Source organism: Streptopelia decaocto (genome assembly GCF_964273445.1).
Source record: "Streptopelia decaocto genome assembly, chromosome: 17".
NCBI lineage: Eukaryota > Metazoa > Chordata > Aves > Columbiformes > Columbidae > Streptopelia > Streptopelia decaocto.
In genome coordinates, this window is record NC_138672.1 from 9,726,860 (window position 1) to 9,743,065 (window position 16,206).

A 16,206-nucleotide genomic window follows, 5' to 3' on the forward strand; every position below is an offset into this window, starting at 1 on the left:
AAAATGAATATGCATGTGGCTAATACTGCAGGAGTGAATTAGGCTTGGATTCTTTCTTCATTCTTCCACAGCCTGCCCTGTGCAAACATTAGCAAATCGCTTAACAAAAACTTATTTCTTCGTTCATAAAGCAGCAATTTCTGTCTTACAGAGATGTGCAAGGCTAGCTGAGTCAAAGCTGATGAAGTCTAGAGGGAAAGTGCTGCTGGAAGCTCCGTTCCACTGCACTGGTTAAACCTGAGGGAGTGTGGTGGGGAGTTCAGAGCGCTGGGAGGTGGAACTGCCACGAGAGCTGGGGCAGGGGGCACCCGTGTGGCTGTAATTGGCTGTCAAGACATTATGGAGCAAAAGGAAGGATGGTGAAATGGTTTTCCTTCTGAAGTGTGCTCTATTTTCCATAAGCCAGTATAGATAACATTTTTCCCAGAAGTTCAGATCTCTGCCATGCACTTCTATGTGCTGTTCACCACAGGGCTGTTACTGTGAGGCCCTGGCAGTAAAAGTGATCTGTGTATCAAACGATTGTTTCCTTCGCAAATGCCATTCAAGAAATGCCCTTGTAATCTTACTGCTTGTGCAAAAAAGTTTGTACAACTATAAGAAACAGCTATCTTTGTTCTTTTTCAGCATTAAACTGATCTGTTACTATAGAACAAAACCTCCTGAGGCAAGATTGGTCAATTAGCAGATGTTCTGATTACCTTCAGCAAGGGCATCGCTAAGAGAGTTACTCTATCTTTTTTTTAGTATAAGTCTAATTTAATGCCTAACCAAAAGCACAGGCTTAAAGAATCTCTGAGCATCTCTGCCCCACTCCTAATGATAACATGGAGGAACTCTCCAGAAACTTCAAAAGCAGAACAAAGAGTAGAGTGGGAAGCTAATGGGAAAATGTGTCATGCTGCCATGGTATCAGAGCGTGTGTTCTCCAGACTTTTGTAAAACAGACTGTTAGTGAGTTCTTGCTGCAGCTGCAGTTCAGGGCTGCGGGAAGGCGGGGAGGCAGTCAAAGGTATGATGTTGATGCTTAAAATCAGCACAGTGCTGCTGGCTGTGCTGCTCCTTTAATTATCGTTAGAGCCACAGCCTGTAATTTGGGAATCGTGGGTTATTTTCCTTGCTTTGCCAAGACTTGACTCCTTTTCCCTCAAAATACTGAGTTGTCATAATTATGCTTGGAGCTTAAGGACATCCAGAATTAGAGGCATTATTATAGAAATCATTCCTTTGCTGCCACTTGCTTCCCTGTATGAAGATGTTAACAGCTGAAGGGCCATTTGAAGAGCCTCTTCCTTCGAACTCCAGCTTGTTTTGTCCCCCAAAATCAGCTGGACAGACCTACGCCTGTGACCTTTGCACTTTGGAGCCTTTCTGACCACTACACGAAGAATCTTTCTGGACTCCAGCTGGAAAACAGGCAGAATGAGTTTAAAATCAATGTGTAGTGATGCTGCCGACTCGCAATGTGACCAGTGTTTTTCTTCTCCCCCATCACCCACTCTGGCTTCCCCTTTTTTTCATTTCTATTTCTTTCCTTCCCTTTCCCGTCTCAGAGTACAGCTGAGTAGTTTCCCCTTTTCTCTTTTCTCAAACCAGTTTTGCTCCTGGAATGATCTTTGCTCTTACCAGAATAGAAAGGGAGGCTGCACCCAAGACAAGTTTTCTCAGAGCCAGGACACAGATGAGTGAGGCTTTTGGCTGCACAGGCTCAGGTTGGTCCATATAAAGCAGAATGGTTTATTTTAATGGGGAAACTGTTCTTATTTTACAGCTCTGAGGGAAGGCTCTGGTGTTTATCAAGAGGGGAATGCGTTTCTTGTAATGTGCTGGGGCTGGTTTGACGTCAGGCAGAGCAAAGTATTTTCTCCATGACAAGTGACAAGTTCCGTGTCAGCCCAGCTCGTTAAAGTTAACTGACAATGTAACATTTAATGAGTATTCCAAAGGCGAAGAAGCCTGGGTATAGAGCGGCCTCTCAGGCTGTGTGTTTGTCACACAGGGCTGTTTGTGAGCATCAGTTGCTGAAGCTGCGCAGGTGAGATCTGTGAGGTGGATGTGAGAGGCAGCTGACTTCTCTGTCTATGGATGAAGCACACAGAAAACCAGCTTTTGCGTGATTACTGCTGAACCCAGTTAAGGCTGTCGCCATTGGGGTGTTCATGGAGCCTTTTGCGGGTGTTAGATGTAGTGACTGTGTGGTCAGACAAAATACAAGGATCTCCTGAATGCTGGGAGACGGAAGAGTGAACTGTTCGTAATGCAGAGGCAACAGCTCATTAGAAGAGCTTTAAAGATGTTTTCACTTCTTCAGAACATGCTTAGTTTCAAATTGGAATGTTGCAGTTTGCCATCAACTTATCTTGTGTTGTGTTCCAACCCTTTTTGTATTGTTCATTTGGATTAAAGATTTAATTGTAAGCACAGCTGAGCATTTGGAGAACCCATGGTGAAGTCAGTGAGATTCCACAGCCCGTTCCTGGGGTACGCTGTTGGGAATCTAGAGTTAGTTGGATTTTCCCCTGGTCATGGGGCGCTCAATGTCTTGCCTATCACCAGTGGACCCGTTGCTAAATAGTTTCACTTTCCTCTAGCAGTGAGATCAGGGGGATGTTCAGCTGGTTGGAGGGGCACCTTCAAGCTCTGGTGACTTCTGTTTGCTCAGAATCTCACGCCAGCTCTCCGTCACGTCTGGGGCAGCAGCTTTGGCACTGGCCTGGCTGCTGCTCCTGTCTCCGGTCTGGTACCACCCTCTTCTTCCAGGTATGACTGCAGTGTGTTCTGCAGGTGATTTGCAAGCACTGACTTAAAGACCACGTGGGAGATGTGTTCCTGTATCTAAAAGACACCTTTCCATTCTTGGGCTGTTAACACACTTGGTTTCAGCACCACCCCTAGGAGGCTCAGAGTCTGCTTGTTTGTTTTCTGGTTTTGTTTTTCCAAGACAGGATAGCACTACTCACCAATCCTTCTCACTCACCGACATGTTGGAAGAAGATAACGATGAGACATGTTGGAATAACCTGGAGAACTTCCGGGTGAAGCTGATCTCCGTGATCGATCCTTCCCGTATAACGCCTTATCTTCGCCAGTGCAAAGTGATCAACCATGACGATGAGGAACAAGTCCTCAATGACCCCAGCCTGGTGATGCGCAAGCGCAAGGCAGGTGGGTGCAGTGCAGCTTCGCCTCTGTAGATATTCCTGTGCTTTGTTGGCTCTTGGGAGCAGATCAGAACAGGGTGCTGACCATCTGCACCTGAAGGAACACGTTGCTTCTAGGTCACCATGTGCCTATGTTTAGGCACAAACACTGTAGTCGCTGCTCAGCAGCCCCTTTCCCTTCCTTTTCCCCAGCGCATCATTGCAGGGAAAGCGGGAATGTGATGTTCTTCTGGCAGAAATAGGTAAAGAGAGAAATAAATCAATAGAACATCCTCTTGCTACTATTTCAGGTGTTCTTCTGGACATTCTTCAGCGAACAGGACACAAGGGCTTTGAGGCATTTCTGGAGAGTCTTGAGCTTTATTATCCACAACTGTATAAGAAAATAACAGGCAAGGAGCCCAGCAGGGTTTTCTCTACGATTATAGGTAATGTTTGTGTTCTGAAAAAACAGCCCTTTGTTTGGTGTTGCTGTGCAAATTAAGGGGGGATTCACCTCTGTTTTCCCCAACTCCGGTGGGCAGAATCGGGAGCGTTCCCTGCGTTGTTCCCTGTGTGCTTCGGAAAGGTGCTGGCAAGAGCGGCCGGGCTGTCTGGTGTCACAGGCTGGACCCAGGAGGGTGCAGGAGGAAGCACACGGATCAATTCTGTTCTGTCAGTGATGCTGTGGTGTAGAAACGCACAGAGCAGGGGGGAAGCAGCAGGGATAATTCGATCACACGTGTCTTCAGGCTTTGTGTCCTTGTGCGTGGCACGTGATGATCCCCAGCTGCAGTGACCGCGGGTGGGAACCGGCGCTGTACGTGTGTCCGGGGAGCAGACAGGACAGCGATGGCTGATTCCTGCCCACCAAACAGACACCGCTGGGGAGTCCGGCCTGAGCCAGCTCCTGATGAACGAGATCACGAAGCTGCAGAGCACCGTGCAGGAGGAGCGGCGGAAAGCCCAGGAGCTCACCGTGTGGCTGCGCACCAAGGAGGACACGATCAGGGAGATGTGGGTGAGGGACAGTCTCCTCCGCAAGCACCAGGAGCGGGCGCAGAAGATGAAGGAGGAGAGGGACAGCCTGAGCAAGGAGCTGCGCAAGTGCAAGGACGAGAACTACAGCCTGGCGATGAGCTACGCCAAACAGAGCGAGGAGAAGAGCGCTGCCCTCATGAAGAACCGGGACCTGATGCTAGAGGTCAGTCACTTTTTTCTCAAGCTTCTGCTTCTTACCTGATCCCTGGAAGGCTGTACCAGATGTGCCCTTGCCCAGAGCGGTCTGGATCAGTCCAGCATGAGTTCTGTGCATCTTCTCTAGCAGATGCCGTGTCTGGTGCTCCACAGCTCAAGATGTTCTGTGAAGAATTAACAGTTTTCCCATCATTCAAGACTGGGCCCTCTCAAAAGAGCAACTTCTTGTATCCATTTAGCACACAGGCAAGACTCTGGTCCCCAGAGCACCAAACAACATGAGGAAAACAAAGCTGGAGAGAAACTTGCCCCATGTTTGCCTGGGGAATGGAGAGAGAACTGCTTGTGCATGCCAGAGTTTTCTGTTTGTTGTTGATGAGCTCTGAACCTTCTTGTAGATCGATCACTTGAAGCACAGCCTCATGAAGGCTGAGGATGACTGCAAGCTGGAGCGTAAGCACACGATGAAACTGAAGCATGCCATAGAGCAGCGTCCGAGCCATGAGGTGATGTGGGAGATCCAGCAGGAGAAGGAGTTTCTCTTGGCCAAGAATCAGGAGCTGGAGAACACTCTCCAGGTTGGTGGGGGGGTTGGAAGTGGACTCCTGAGAAGTGATTGTAGCAGCCAGGGAAGCGAAGGGGCTGCTCTGAAGTTGTGTGGGTCAGTTCTGGCTTTGTTCTCCCGAGTCAAATAGAGCACACGGGGCTGCGGGGAGGGCGTTAATATGGAGTTAGATGGTTGCTGTATCTCACTTCTTTCTTTGTCCAGCAGGTTGCCAGGGAACAGAATTTGGAGAAAAGCCTCTCCAGCGAGACTCTGGAGAAGGACTGTAGCCAGCTACTAGAAGAACGGCGGGAGCTGATGAACACCATTTACAGCCTTCGCAAGGAGCTGCGGCGAGCAGAGGCGCTCCAAGACAGAGTACGTGCTGTGGTCCTGAGCCTCTGTGGGTAGGACAGGCAGATGAAGCACCTGCCACGTCTTGCTTCTGGAGCAGCGGAGCTGCTCAGCACCAATCCCTGCTGCTGCTACTCTAGTGTCTGTGTTACAGTTTGTTGAAAAAGGCACGCTAATATTTTAGCATTCTGTGGCATTGACTGCTACCTGTTAATGCTTCATTATTTAACAGTCCCTGCCTCAGCCTGGAGGGTGGTGGGAGCTTTTATCTCGATTGACACCTCAGGTACATGTCAGTCCAGCATGTCAGCAGTTCACTGAGTCATGTTGACCAACCTTCTGGTTGGCCTTGCCCCAGCTGGACAGTCAGGCTGGGCGTTGGCATTGCGTGGTCTGGCTGTAGTGATCTGCGGCGCAGAGCAGAAGTGGGGGAGAGTCCAGCTCAGGCTCTCCCCACAAACAGGGTGCTTTTGACCTTGTTTCGACAGTACGCGGAGGAAAAAGAAATGCTTGAACTACAGTGCACGTCTCTGAGGAAGGACTCCCAGATGTACAAAAAACGGATTGAAGCTGTCTTGCAACAGATGGAGGAAGTGGCTGCAGAAAGAGACCAGGTGATGAAACATTCCTCTGGGAGCTTCTGCTAATTGCTGCTTCACTGCTCGGAGTGGGCAGATACTGCACTGAACGTGCTGTTGTGTGACGTGCCGTGGCGCGTTGTCCCTCACGCCAGGCGCTCCTGACCCGGGAACAGTTCTACACGCAGTACTCCAAGAACCTGGTGGAGAGGGACACGCACCGCAAGCAGATCCGGGAGCTGGGGGAGCGATGTGACGAAATGCAACTGCAGCTCTTCCAAAAGGAGAGTCAGTTACTGGCTACTGAAGCCAAACTGAAGAGGTTGCAGCTGGAGCTCCCCACACCGGTACGTCTGTGGGTTGTCATCCATGGGGTGGGTTGGGGAGCTGTGTAGGGCCAGAGCGTGGCCGTTCTGAGGCCTTTGCACCAAAGCGGTTTGGATTCGGTGCCAGCTCTGTGGGTAACCATCGCCATGCAAACACCGAATTTAGAAAAATGAACAACGTGCTGGATCCTGTTAGCTCACCCTGGTTCCAGGCGCAGATAAGCTGGGCTGATGAACGCTGAGGCTTTTTGTGCTTGGAGCATGTCCTAAGATAATGAGGGGAAACTCAACCACCAAAGAGTGAGCTCTATTTAGAGACTGTGTATGTGCCGTTTGGGTGAAATGGGAGCAGCAGTGAGGGTGCTAAAGTTTTTGGAATTAAATTAGGTATACAGGGGCTTTTAATTAGCGTGGCATCTCGTGTGCTTTCTCCAAGTGGTCAGACAGGAGCGTAGGAGGGAGGAAGTCCACACTTCTCTGTTTTCTGGAGCTTTCAGTCTCCTGTATATTCCCTTACTACCACTTCCTTGCTTATGAAGAATGATTAATTCATACTGGTTTTATTCCAGACCTCTGACCTGGATGATACCTCCTCCAGAGATTCCCAGGAAGTGAGTAGGGCGCCTTGTTTACCTTTTACTTTCTTCGGGGATGGGTTCCAATTCCTCACGTGTGCTCAGTTCCCCAGGTAACAGCAGTTTGCCATCCATGCCTCAGGCTCATCTCCAGGAGATCAAAAACTACAGAGGCAGCAAAATACACCAGTGACAGAATCTCCCTGTGTCCTGAGATTTGTAAGTGTAGGACACAATCATGGGGTTAGTCAGCAAGATTTGTTGAATCTAAGCAAATCAGGGGAATTGAATTGTTCTGAGTTGCTCCTGTTTCTTCTGTTCCTCCATCTGTTCCTGGCTGCTGCGAGACAGAACAAGGGGCAGTTCTCATGTTCTTGCTTTGTTTCTCTCATAGCTCACTCTTCACAGTCATCTAGATGAAGATACGCAGCTGACTAAAAGTAAGGCTTTTCTGGGGAAAACAGAGTAGAATTCTTGAGAGGATGGTCCAGTGCCTCAAAGGGACGGGAAAAGACATTCCTGGGTTTGGTTTTGTAGCCTAAGTGGCGACGCAGTTTGTGAGAGATGCTTCTCAGCGCGGTGCGCTTGGCACCCCGAGTGAGACCAGCTGGAGCTGGCGCAGAACAGGCACCTGTAAATCAAAGCTCTCTGCCACTTCAAACATCCTTCCCCTTCAGCTGGCCCGCGTGGCTTTCTCCAGGGGTTTCTCCCTCCCCTCTTCCCTTTGGCGTTGCAGGCTGTTTTCACAAAAGTAGAACCATGTGGTTAACAGTGTCACTGGTTCTTTTTCTGTGGCATCCCCGGTGGAAGTGACTCAGCAGTGTGGAAAGGCATTCATAGGCTCTTCTAAGAACTTGAAATTCGCTTTTAAAACATGTTGAGAAAGGAAGGACAGTAGAAGAAATATTCTGGTTTGATCTCCTGGAAGATCTAAGTGATCTTTTAATTCACTGAGATGGGAGATTTTTCACAAAAGCTAAATGCCACTGATCCCAAAAGCCTTTTATTATTCTACCTCACTCAGCTAAAAAACACATATCACAATACCTGACCACTATATAGGGAGTTTCACTAAAATCTGGTCTGATGTGAAGTGCCTTGATACGCACAACTTAGTTGTTGGGAAACAGGGACGAGTTGTGGTTAAAATAATGATTGACATTATTTCTAATGTGGTTTTATTATTTTTTTAATGATGCTGAGCAGAGGTGCTGCTTTGCAAAGGTTCGTTTTGCTCGAGCAGGAGCTCGGAAGCTGCCGTGTCTCTCTGAGCCTGAGCGGGGGCTCCATCACCCCGGGTCAGGGTCCAAGTGAGAAGCGCCTTGTGCATTGATCACAGCACTGAACCCCCAGTGTTTTTTGAGGGTTGGTTTCAGTTCTGCCGCTGACTCTGTGCAGCTCTTACGGTTCAGCCACTGCCGTTTGACGAACGGGTGGAGGGAGAAGTTACTTCACAATGGCAACTATGACTAAAGCTGTGATTTGTTTGTTTGTTTGTTTTTCCTTCTCTTACAAGATCGCCCTGAAGGACAAACCCAGCAATTTAGCACTGCAGAGATCAGTCTGCCTCCAAAGTCACCAAGTGTAAGAGAATCCTTTTGGGCTCTTCTTTACTACTTTACCTTTTTTTGGGGTGGTCTGTGCCTTTCACCCCGCAGAGGCCACATGCAGAACACGCGCCTCAAACCCTTGGCAGGGCAGGTTTGCGCTCCCCGGCGCTGACACTGATCTGATCTCCCGAGGAATCCCGCTCATATTTGGATTTCTTTGCAGTTCAAGGAGTGTGGCTTAGCCAGCGAGGAGCTGGCGGAAAAGGAGCGGAGGAGGATGCGGGACTGCTTCGAGCGATACCGAAGGTCTGCACTTCAGTGAATTAGACATATTGTGTGACTTAACTCATTAGCTTGTTGTATTTCCACTTTTCTGACCCCCGTCCCCAGGCTCGGCTCAGGGAGGGCACAGATTCATCACAGCTCAGCTTCAGAAGCTCGTGCTTCTCGCTGAGCTGCTCGAGACTCCTGGTTTAGTACCAGAGGTGGCCAGGATGGCAGCGATCACACACACTCTGGACCGTGCAGATGGTTCCACGGCAGGGAGCGGAGAGCGCTCCAAAGAGCTGCTGTTTTAATTAGTTTGAAAGATTTCTCTTTGTCTTCATCCGTTTAGATGATTTCACTGAATGGATTGATACCGACTGAACCTCCCACTCGTTTGCAGAAAATGGCTTCTAAAAATGTAACGAATTTTGTTTTCAGAAAAAGAGCCATGCGGAGGGTCCCCAAGGACCGACACCACGAGGCCGACTGGGAGAACAGCAGCGACAACACCGACACCGAGGGCTCCTGAGCCGGACCGACCTGCCCTTGTGGTTATCTCTTAATGAACTGATTAGATTTTAAAAACACCTAAACAAACACGTTCATGTTTGTAGCAGGGCTGGATTGTTTAGCTGGGATGTCCCCTCCTCCATCTCGCTCTTGGGAAGGCAGCGATGCCCAGGTGTGCGCCGCACAAATAAAATAAACTTGGTTCTTAAACGTTGTTTAAGTTTGCCCAAAGCCACGAGGCTGTACGTTAATTAACGGTGGGTCCCTGCAGCCGCAGGGAGCTGGAGGAGCCTCGGTCTGTACCGGGACAGTCCCACCGACCGCAGGCGCCGCTCGGTTCCCGCCGGTGCCCGGGGCCAGCGCCGGGCCCCGCCCGCGGCGGCTGCCCACACCCGACATGGCCGCCGCCTTCACCCAACGCGGCTGGCGCCCGCACCTAACATGGCCGCCGCCCGCACCTAAGATGGCCGCCGCCTTCACCTAACACGTCCGGCGCCCGCACCTAACATGGCTGCCGCCGCCTCAGCGCCCGCCCCCTCTGTGCGCCTGCGCCATGGAGCGCCATGCAGCGCGCTGCGCGGGCGCTGGCCGGGGCGCTGCTCCGGGCCGCTCCGCCATGGCGGCCCCGCCGCCCCCCGCCGCCGCTCCGGCGGGCCCCGCTCCGCACGGCCCCGCTCCGCACGGCCTGCAGCGCCGCCGCCCCGGGGCAGCCGCGGCCCGCGCACTATCGCCTGGTGTACACCTGTAAGGTGAGCGGGGCGGGCGCTGAGGTGAACGGGTCCTCCCGCGGAACAGGCCCCGGCCTGGGCTCAGAATCAATCACAGGATGGTTGGGGTTGGAAGGGACCTCTGGAGATCATCTTCTCCGACCCAGAATCTTCACATGGGACGCGTCAGGAGCACTAAAACTCTGTGAGCACTGTAGTTTAGGCGAGAAAGCTCATACGCTTGTGTCCGGCCCGTGGAGCGCGTTGGAACAAACCACACGGCATCGCAGCACAATTGAGCTGCCTTGAAACAGTTGGAGCTGAGGGAGGGGGAAATAAACCTTTTAATCAGGTCAATAAAACACTTTTCTCTTAAAAGCTGCGGTTATAAATCATGGTGTTTGGTTGGCAGGTCTGCCAGACGCGCTCGGCCAAGACCATCTCCAAGCTGGCGTACCACGGCGGGGTGGTGATCGTCACCTGCCCGGGCTGCGGGAGCCACCACGTCATCGCCGACAACCTGGGCTGGTTCTCCGACCTGCAGGGAAAGCGGTGAGTGAGCCCGCAGCACCCGCTCTGCCGCCTCACCGGCTTATCTGTGCCCTTCAGCCCATGCGTCACCTCTGTGATGCTTTTAGAATGCGGTTCAGAGAAAACCAGAGATTTTGCTGGATAGAATTCTCTGCTTCATCTGGATTCTTAAAGCACACAAGCCGAGTTTATAATCTGTAGTTTGGCAGCTGCTGCCTGGGGTTCAAATAAACGGTGTAAAGCAGCAGCAGCTGTGTGATACACACACCATCCTTGGTGGTGCCGGCAGGTGAATTACTGCGTGTGGGTCCTTCTGTTCTCCCCTGGGTTTATTAAATCACTGCAAGGTGTCCCTGGCTGTTTTAAACGTCTGGACCCACGTGCTGCTGCGTTTCAATGATTTCTAACTCCCTTAGATACCTTTAAAAATCTCCGTTTATCCATAATTGCGCAGTCATTGATCCCAACGGATCAAAATAGTCCCAGAAGGTTTGGGTGGTTTTATCTGCTTCCCGAATGCTTTATGGAGAAATAACCGCGGTAACGCTCGTGCGTGGTTCGCTCTGCATTTAAGCCTGAGAGCAAAGCGTGGAAGAGCGAGTCTGCGCTCAACTCTTGGCTCCGGCTTTTGCTGCGGGGTCACTGTTGGTTTTCAAATCGCTGCTCAGGAATATCGAGGAGATCCTGGCAGCCAAAGGGGAGAAGGTGAGACGCGTGGCTGGCGCGGAAGCCTTGGAACTGCTGCTGGAAAGCTCGGCTGATACCGGGTCTCCGGGTGAGCCCCCCGAGGGAGACAGCGGGGAACCCCCCCCAGAGACTGGCGGCAAGGGACAGACCTGACCAGCGGCATTGGTGTCGTTCTGCTGGCGGCCAGAGAGACTCTTAAACCTTTATTATTTCCTGATTTCAACGGTCTGTGTTTAAAATAAACTCGGGCACTGGTCTTTCTCTGTTGTGTGTCTTTGTCTCGTGGAGTTTTGTCTTTGATCGAGCTGATGTTTTTAGAGTTGTAGATATTTTTCCGGGTGCTTGTTTTGCTGACTGTCTGTCGAGTGTCGGTGCTTCGGTGGTGTCTGGAGCGCTGGTTTGTGCGCTAGTTTGTCAGTAAAATCCCTCACGGCCTTATTGTCTCTGGGCTGAACAAACCCAGTTCCTTCAGCCAAGCGCGTCCAGGTGCTCGTGGTTCTTAATCAGCCCAGTGAGGCCATTGCATGGATTAATGAGTGTTTTAATGAGTTTACTTCATTCACCTGAAGCGCTCTGGGTGCTTTTATACATGTTGCATTACAAGCACGGATCAGAGTGATAGGAAAGAATCATGTTTTCCTCTTGCTATGAAATTTCAGAGCGATGAAGCAGCATTGGACTGAAGTTGGACCAAGGGTTGGACTTGATGATCTCTAAGGTCTTTTCCAACCCAGTCGATTCTGTGATTGAGGGGCAGGGTCTTCACTGGCTTGCATGTTCATCTCCTGGTGAGATGACAGGATGCTGGACTGACCCATGTGTTAACCAAGAGGAAGGATCTTGCACACGTTGCCGTGTGCCCACCCTGTTGGGAGCTGCTGGCCCCTGTTAGCACTGCTGCAAGAGCGGGTCTTTTATTACATTTCACCTGAAAATCAGCATTCTGCTTCCTCTGTGCTCGTGCCTTTGGGGTGGCACAGAGCAGCTGTTGCAGGATCTGCGTTGCCTTGGAAACAATTTACAACCTGAGGTATGGGGTTTTTTTATCCTGTTCTTACCTTTCTCACTTGTTACTCACCCCACTACAGAGAGGTGGTGCTCATTTTTGCTGCATTATAGTAAAAGCTATAGCAAAAAGTTTGTCTGTGCTGGCTGTAAGTGGATTTTTTTAGTGGTTTTTAGTGTTTTTTCAGCGCGGTGTCCCCTGGCACTGGGCGCTGTGAGGTCCCCAGGGCCGTGGGGTAGTGCCAGGGCTGGGGTAACACTGCAAGAAATCGGTGCTTCTCATGACAAACCATTCTGGGGCTGTCAGCTGGGAAGGCACTGCAGTTACATGAGGGAGTTTGCACGTCACACTAAAGGTTTTGCTAGTAATAGATTGCAGGAATTTTGTGCTGCCTTTTGAAGGGGATTGTTCTTAAAAAACGGTGTGTCACGGGGAGGGCGCCTGTTGTTGAAACGGGGCAGAGGTGAGCACGCTTTGTCTAGCAGGAGCCCGGCAGCCCTTGCTTTAGCCAGAGACGAGGGACGGGGAAGAGGAGACGCCGCTTTTCTCCTGACCCGGAGGTTTGTCAAGATGGGGAAGGAGTGCGGTGAAGTCCTGGAGCAGCGGAGCAGGGGAGAGCGACTGGGGGTGCAGCCGACCAGGGTGAGTCTCTGTGGGATGGGGCGGGGGACAAAGCAGCGTTCGCAGGGCGGGCAGCAAACGTAAAGCTGTTTTCACATTCCTTGAAGCATTTCACTGCGGCTGTTAAGGGCTGGATCCTCGTCCTGGTTCCTGCCCATAAAGGCTTTTCTGCAAAATGGCAAATACTTTGCCTCTTGTTTTCTGCCTCTTTGAGTAAATCCTTCTTTTGTAGTGCGGCTGAATTCCTGAGTTACTGTGGCCGGTTGGGGGTTACTGGTGTTCTGGCCCATGTTCAGTGGGACGGTGGTCTTTGGGAACGGGGGTGAGAGGGGGACCCTGTGGGGAAGAACCAAACAAGAGGGAGGCTGGGGCACTATCCTGTCTCTGCTGTTTGTTTTTCAGAGGTCCTGTGCTGCAGTAACTCGCAGGTTACAGCTGCTACAGCAGCGTTCCGCAATCCAGGGCCTAACAGCGAGTCCTGGCGATCTCCCGTCTCTCCAGGGGGTGTCAGCGCCAGAGAGCACGTCCCTCGGGCCAGGGCTGGCACTGGAACGGCCTCGTGTCTGCTGCCGCGGGTACGGCAGAGCAGTGCCCATCGCGGGTCAGTTGCAGCCGTTGCCCCCTGCTCCAGAGCCTTTCTGTTTTGTAGGTGCTCTGAGAGAGGGAACATGGACTGGAGAGCCTGCGCTCCCTTCCCCAGCTGCTGAGGACAGCGAGAGATCACAGGTCGGACCCCATCGCTCACTCAGAGGGATTTTACCTGTTCCTGGGAGCCCAAGCTGCTCCCCTTTGTGTATTGGGGGGCTGGTTCTGTCTGCATGTCCCACAGAGACTTCCAGCACAGAGCTGCTTGTGTCCAGGCACCCAGAGGCATGAGAGGGCCTGATGAGAATGAACTGGTGGCTCCTCATTAATCTTTGATTGGGGCCACCACAAGTCAGCCAGGCGTGGGAAGACCAGCTGTGACTTGGCTTTATCCTTCACAGGTTTCAGGATCCAAACTCTGCTGCTCTCAGACCCACTTTCTGGCAAAGCCTGAGGGCCTGCTCACCCCGCTGTGCCGGACCGAGCTCACGCCGCCGCCACTGCTTTGTGAGTATCTGAACTAAGGGCTGATTCAGGGCTTTGCGCAGCACTCGCTGCCCTTTCCCTCTTGTCGCTGCCGCCGGGGAAACAAGACACGTCTTGTGGGGAAGGCGCCAAGAAGGCGCCAACACAGCGCTGAGCCGGGGCCCAAGGCACGGCCTGAAAGGAAAAACTCGGCCATGCTCTGAGAGGAGGGCTCAAGCTGGCAGAAAAGCCGGGCTTTTCTCTGTAAGCGGGGCTGCTTGTCTGCCCTGTCGTCCTGGTAACTTGGGCCGTTGCTCAGGGTTTTGTGTCCATCCACAGCCACACGGTCAGACAGATGTTGGGATTTAAGGCAGCGGAGCTGTGTGTTCTTAATGCAAAGGGATGTGTAGGTGGGCGCACATGTGCTGTTTGCCACAGGAGACCACCAGCCCCCGAGACAGCGGCTCTGCGGGCTGGCCAAGAAATAACGCAAATGGATTTTTGTCACTGAAGCTTAGACACAAATATTTATTAAGCACAAACCCCACCCCCCTTTCCCCTTGAGCTGTATTCATTTCTAATATATTAATTCATTTGGCAGATTATTTTTTTAGAAAAAAAAGTACCTGTGGGTTGGAAATTTCCCCCCATTAAAATGACATTAGCAAAAGCACATGTAAAAAATAAATAAGCTCATACATTCAAGTATATGGCAAATAATTAACATCTCTGAAAGCTTAACGGTCAGATTCCAGTTCACCACCTGGCTGAAAGCTGCACAGGCTGGAGCTGCTGCTGGTCAAGTCATCTTCATCTTCAATGTCTTCCTCCTGTCCCGGGCAGGAGGCCGAGCCGTCCGTGAGAGCTCCCGGGGCAGGGGCCGCAGCCGCCGCTCCGCATGGTCAGTGCAGGCAGGTTCAGTGCCCGACGAGCAGCATCACTGGTCTAAAAATCTTACTGCTGGTTGGAAACGTTTCCATCAAATGCATTTTGAATAGAAAGTGCTGTTTTGTTCTCTATAGGAACACATCTGCTTTGGCAGAACTCGTTACTGGAGTTTCTGAAGTCCAAGATATACTGTCTGGTCAAGCAAAGAAAAAATATTCCAGCTCCTTGAAGTTAAATCCACGCTCCCCTCCTCGCGGGGTTTGCTTTTCCAACTGTTCCAAAAGGGGAAGGAATTAGAGTAAATGTAGACCCTTGTCTGGGGGTGGAACTGACTTCCCAGCCCACAACCCAGTCTGGAACTCTCATGACGCTCCATTTATTGGAGACAGATCAGGCAAAATGGGAGCACCTGGCCAAGAGCAGCTCAGCACTGGTTTGGGGAGAGCCACGGGAGGGCAGGGCTCATATCCTGCCAGCTGTCAGACACAAAGGGAGGAGAGGATGCTTCTGTTCGCCCCCCTGATAAGTCATGGCCAGAAGATTTTGCTGGCTCCGAGCCCGGCGTTGCAGAACGCGGGCTCTGCCTCGGGCGCACTCACCTGCACGCAGGACAGGCCTGCACGACACTTCTGGCTCAGCAGCACCAGAAGTGACGAGTCGCCCACGTTTGCCTCGTGCTGAGCAGACGGGCAGGGACTCCCGGCCCCGGGCTGCACAGCTGGCGGCTGCTCCTCAGGGTTTGGCCCAAGCCCAGGCTGGGCTTTGCTGCGCCGCTGTTCTCTAGAGGTAGCAAATCCCACTAAAGCTCAGCTCAGCAAGGCTTTGCTCCAGCACGGGAGGTGCCAGACCTGCAGCTGGGGACACGAGGGGCTGTCACAGGGCTCGCAGCAGAGTCCCCAGCAAACCTAAAATAAACCTGAAGGTGCGTGGGACCGTGACTGCAGCTGGGTGAGGTTTAAAAGGGCCAGTGTAGCCTCTGACTTGGGCTCATTTCCTCCTGTAGAAAGAAGAAAGTTGAGCAAGACATTCCAGGGAAGGATCCAGAGCAGTTTGTATCACCTCGTGATGCAGGCAAGACTTCCACATGGAAAAGGTGCTCTTCCCTTTCCCCCTTAAATCAAAAATGTTGTGGAAATAAAAGGCTGGAGTTAAGTACCCGCTCTGGGCTCCTCCTTTGGCTGACAGCACAAGTTCCTGGATTTTTAGGTAGTAAGCAAAGGGGCTGCCCAAGTCGTCTTCCCTCGTGCTGTGCCCACTGTTACAGTGGCCGTGAGTCCTGAAAAACCCCCTTGTTTAAAAACCGTCCCCCATCCGCTGGGTCTTCCTGTAGCGCGGGCCCCGCAGAGCAGCCCGGCGAGGTGCAGCTCCTGAGGAGTGGGGCAGCGCTCGGCTTTGAAACCGCCTACCCTTTTAAAAACTTTTTAAGACCAAAATGAAATCAAAAGAACCCCCCCAAGCCAAACCCCGGTTCTTAGCTGGAACCGGACCTCTGCTGCTCCTCTGCTGCCTCCTCCTGGGCCGAGGCCAAATCCACCCGCTGCTCGTCCATGCGCTTGGCCTGGACGCGCTGGATGAGGCTGAAGAAATCTTCATCGGGCATCGTGGGGCCGCGGGGAATGGAGTCGGGTGGTGCGCAGCGCTGGTCGTCTATCCTGGAGGACTGCACGGGGAGAAC

At 51.9% G+C, this 16,206-nt stretch overlaps 3 protein-coding genes and 1 long non-coding RNA gene across 13 annotated transcripts in view; 3 read left to right on the forward strand and 1 right to left on the reverse strand.

Moving 5' to 3' along the window:
• Nucleotides 1–184: 184 nt before the first annotated feature.
• CARD9 (caspase recruitment domain family member 9) lies at nucleotides 185–9,207 on the forward strand. Of its 6 annotated transcripts, XM_082068121.1 has the most exons (15): nucleotides 185–359; nucleotides 1,597–1,712; nucleotides 2,663–2,760; nucleotides 2,946–3,165; nucleotides 3,452–3,589; nucleotides 4,019–4,344; nucleotides 4,736–4,915; nucleotides 5,110–5,259; nucleotides 5,724–5,849; nucleotides 5,969–6,160; nucleotides 6,709–6,750; nucleotides 7,109–7,154; nucleotides 8,231–8,298; nucleotides 8,488–8,570; nucleotides 8,970–9,206. In XM_082068121.1, exons 1-15 carry the CDS (start codon nucleotides 340–342, stop codon nucleotides 9,058–9,060), a joined length of 1,896 nt encoding a protein of 631 aa, XP_081924247.1. In that variant the 5' UTR covers nucleotides 185–339; the 3' UTR covers nucleotides 9,061–9,206. The 6 variants fall into 6 exon arrangements, with proteins under 6 accessions (XP_081924247.1, XP_081924248.1, XP_081924249.1 ...); XM_082068122.1 differs by lacking the exons at nucleotides 185–359; nucleotides 7,109–7,154 and adding an exon at nucleotides 6,828–6,933 and having other exon boundaries at nucleotides 1,514–1,712; nucleotides 2,592–2,760; nucleotides 5,107–5,259; nucleotides 8,970–9,207; XM_082068123.1 differs by lacking the exons at nucleotides 185–359; nucleotides 7,109–7,154 and adding an exon at nucleotides 6,828–6,933 and having other exon boundaries at nucleotides 1,514–1,712; nucleotides 2,595–2,760; nucleotides 5,107–5,259; nucleotides 8,970–9,207.
• Nucleotides 9,208–9,604: 397 nt separating this feature from the next.
• DNLZ (DNL-type zinc finger) lies at nucleotides 9,605–11,227 on the forward strand (the record flags this gene model as incomplete). Its single annotated transcript, XM_082068132.1, has 3 exons — nucleotides 9,605–9,790; nucleotides 10,161–10,300; nucleotides 10,948–11,227. The coding sequence occupies 3 exons, from the start codon at nucleotides 9,605–9,607 to the stop codon at nucleotides 11,117–11,119; spliced, it is 498 nt and encodes a 165-aa protein (XP_081924258.1). The 3' UTR covers nucleotides 11,120–11,227.
• A 1,836-nt stretch (nucleotides 11,228–13,063) lies between these two features.
• LOC309447353 lies at nucleotides 13,064–13,765 on the forward strand. Its single transcript, XR_014185594.1, has 3 exons — nucleotides 13,064–13,168; nucleotides 13,243–13,319; nucleotides 13,580–13,765. It is a non-coding gene; the product is annotated as an uncharacterized lncRNA (long non-coding RNA).
• Nucleotides 13,766–14,112: 347 nt separating this feature from the next.
• Nucleotides 14,113–16,206, reverse strand: part of GPSM1 (G protein signaling modulator 1) — a 58,485-nt gene continuing 56,391 nt past the window's right edge. For 2 of the 5 annotated variants that reach the window (XM_082068117.1, XM_082068120.1), the window contains exon 14: nucleotides 14,114–16,191. In XM_082068117.1, coding sequence (XP_081924243.1) covers nucleotides 16,003–16,191 — 189 coding nt within the window. In that variant the 3' untranslated portion in view covers nucleotides 14,114–16,002. Of the gene's footprint in view, nucleotides 16,192–16,206 lie in introns of all 5 variants that reach the window. The other 3 variants (XR_014185617.1, XM_082068118.1, XM_082068119.1) reach the window with 3 other exon arrangements.

What these genes read in the sequence shown, in the direction of transcription:
- CARD9 (XM_082068121.1), top strand. Translation starts at nt 340, where the DNA reads ATGGAGCAAAAGGAAGGATG. An exon ending in TTTTGGCTGCACAGGCTCAG is followed by an intron (nt 1,713 to 2,662) that starts GTTGGTCCATAT and finishes CTGTTTGCTCAG; the next exon opens with AATCTCACGCCAGCTCTCCG. An exon ending in AGATACGCAGCTGACTAAAA is followed by an intron (nt 7,155 to 8,230) that starts GTAAGGCTTTTC and finishes TTCTCTTACAAG; the next exon opens with ATCGCCCTGAAGGACAAACC.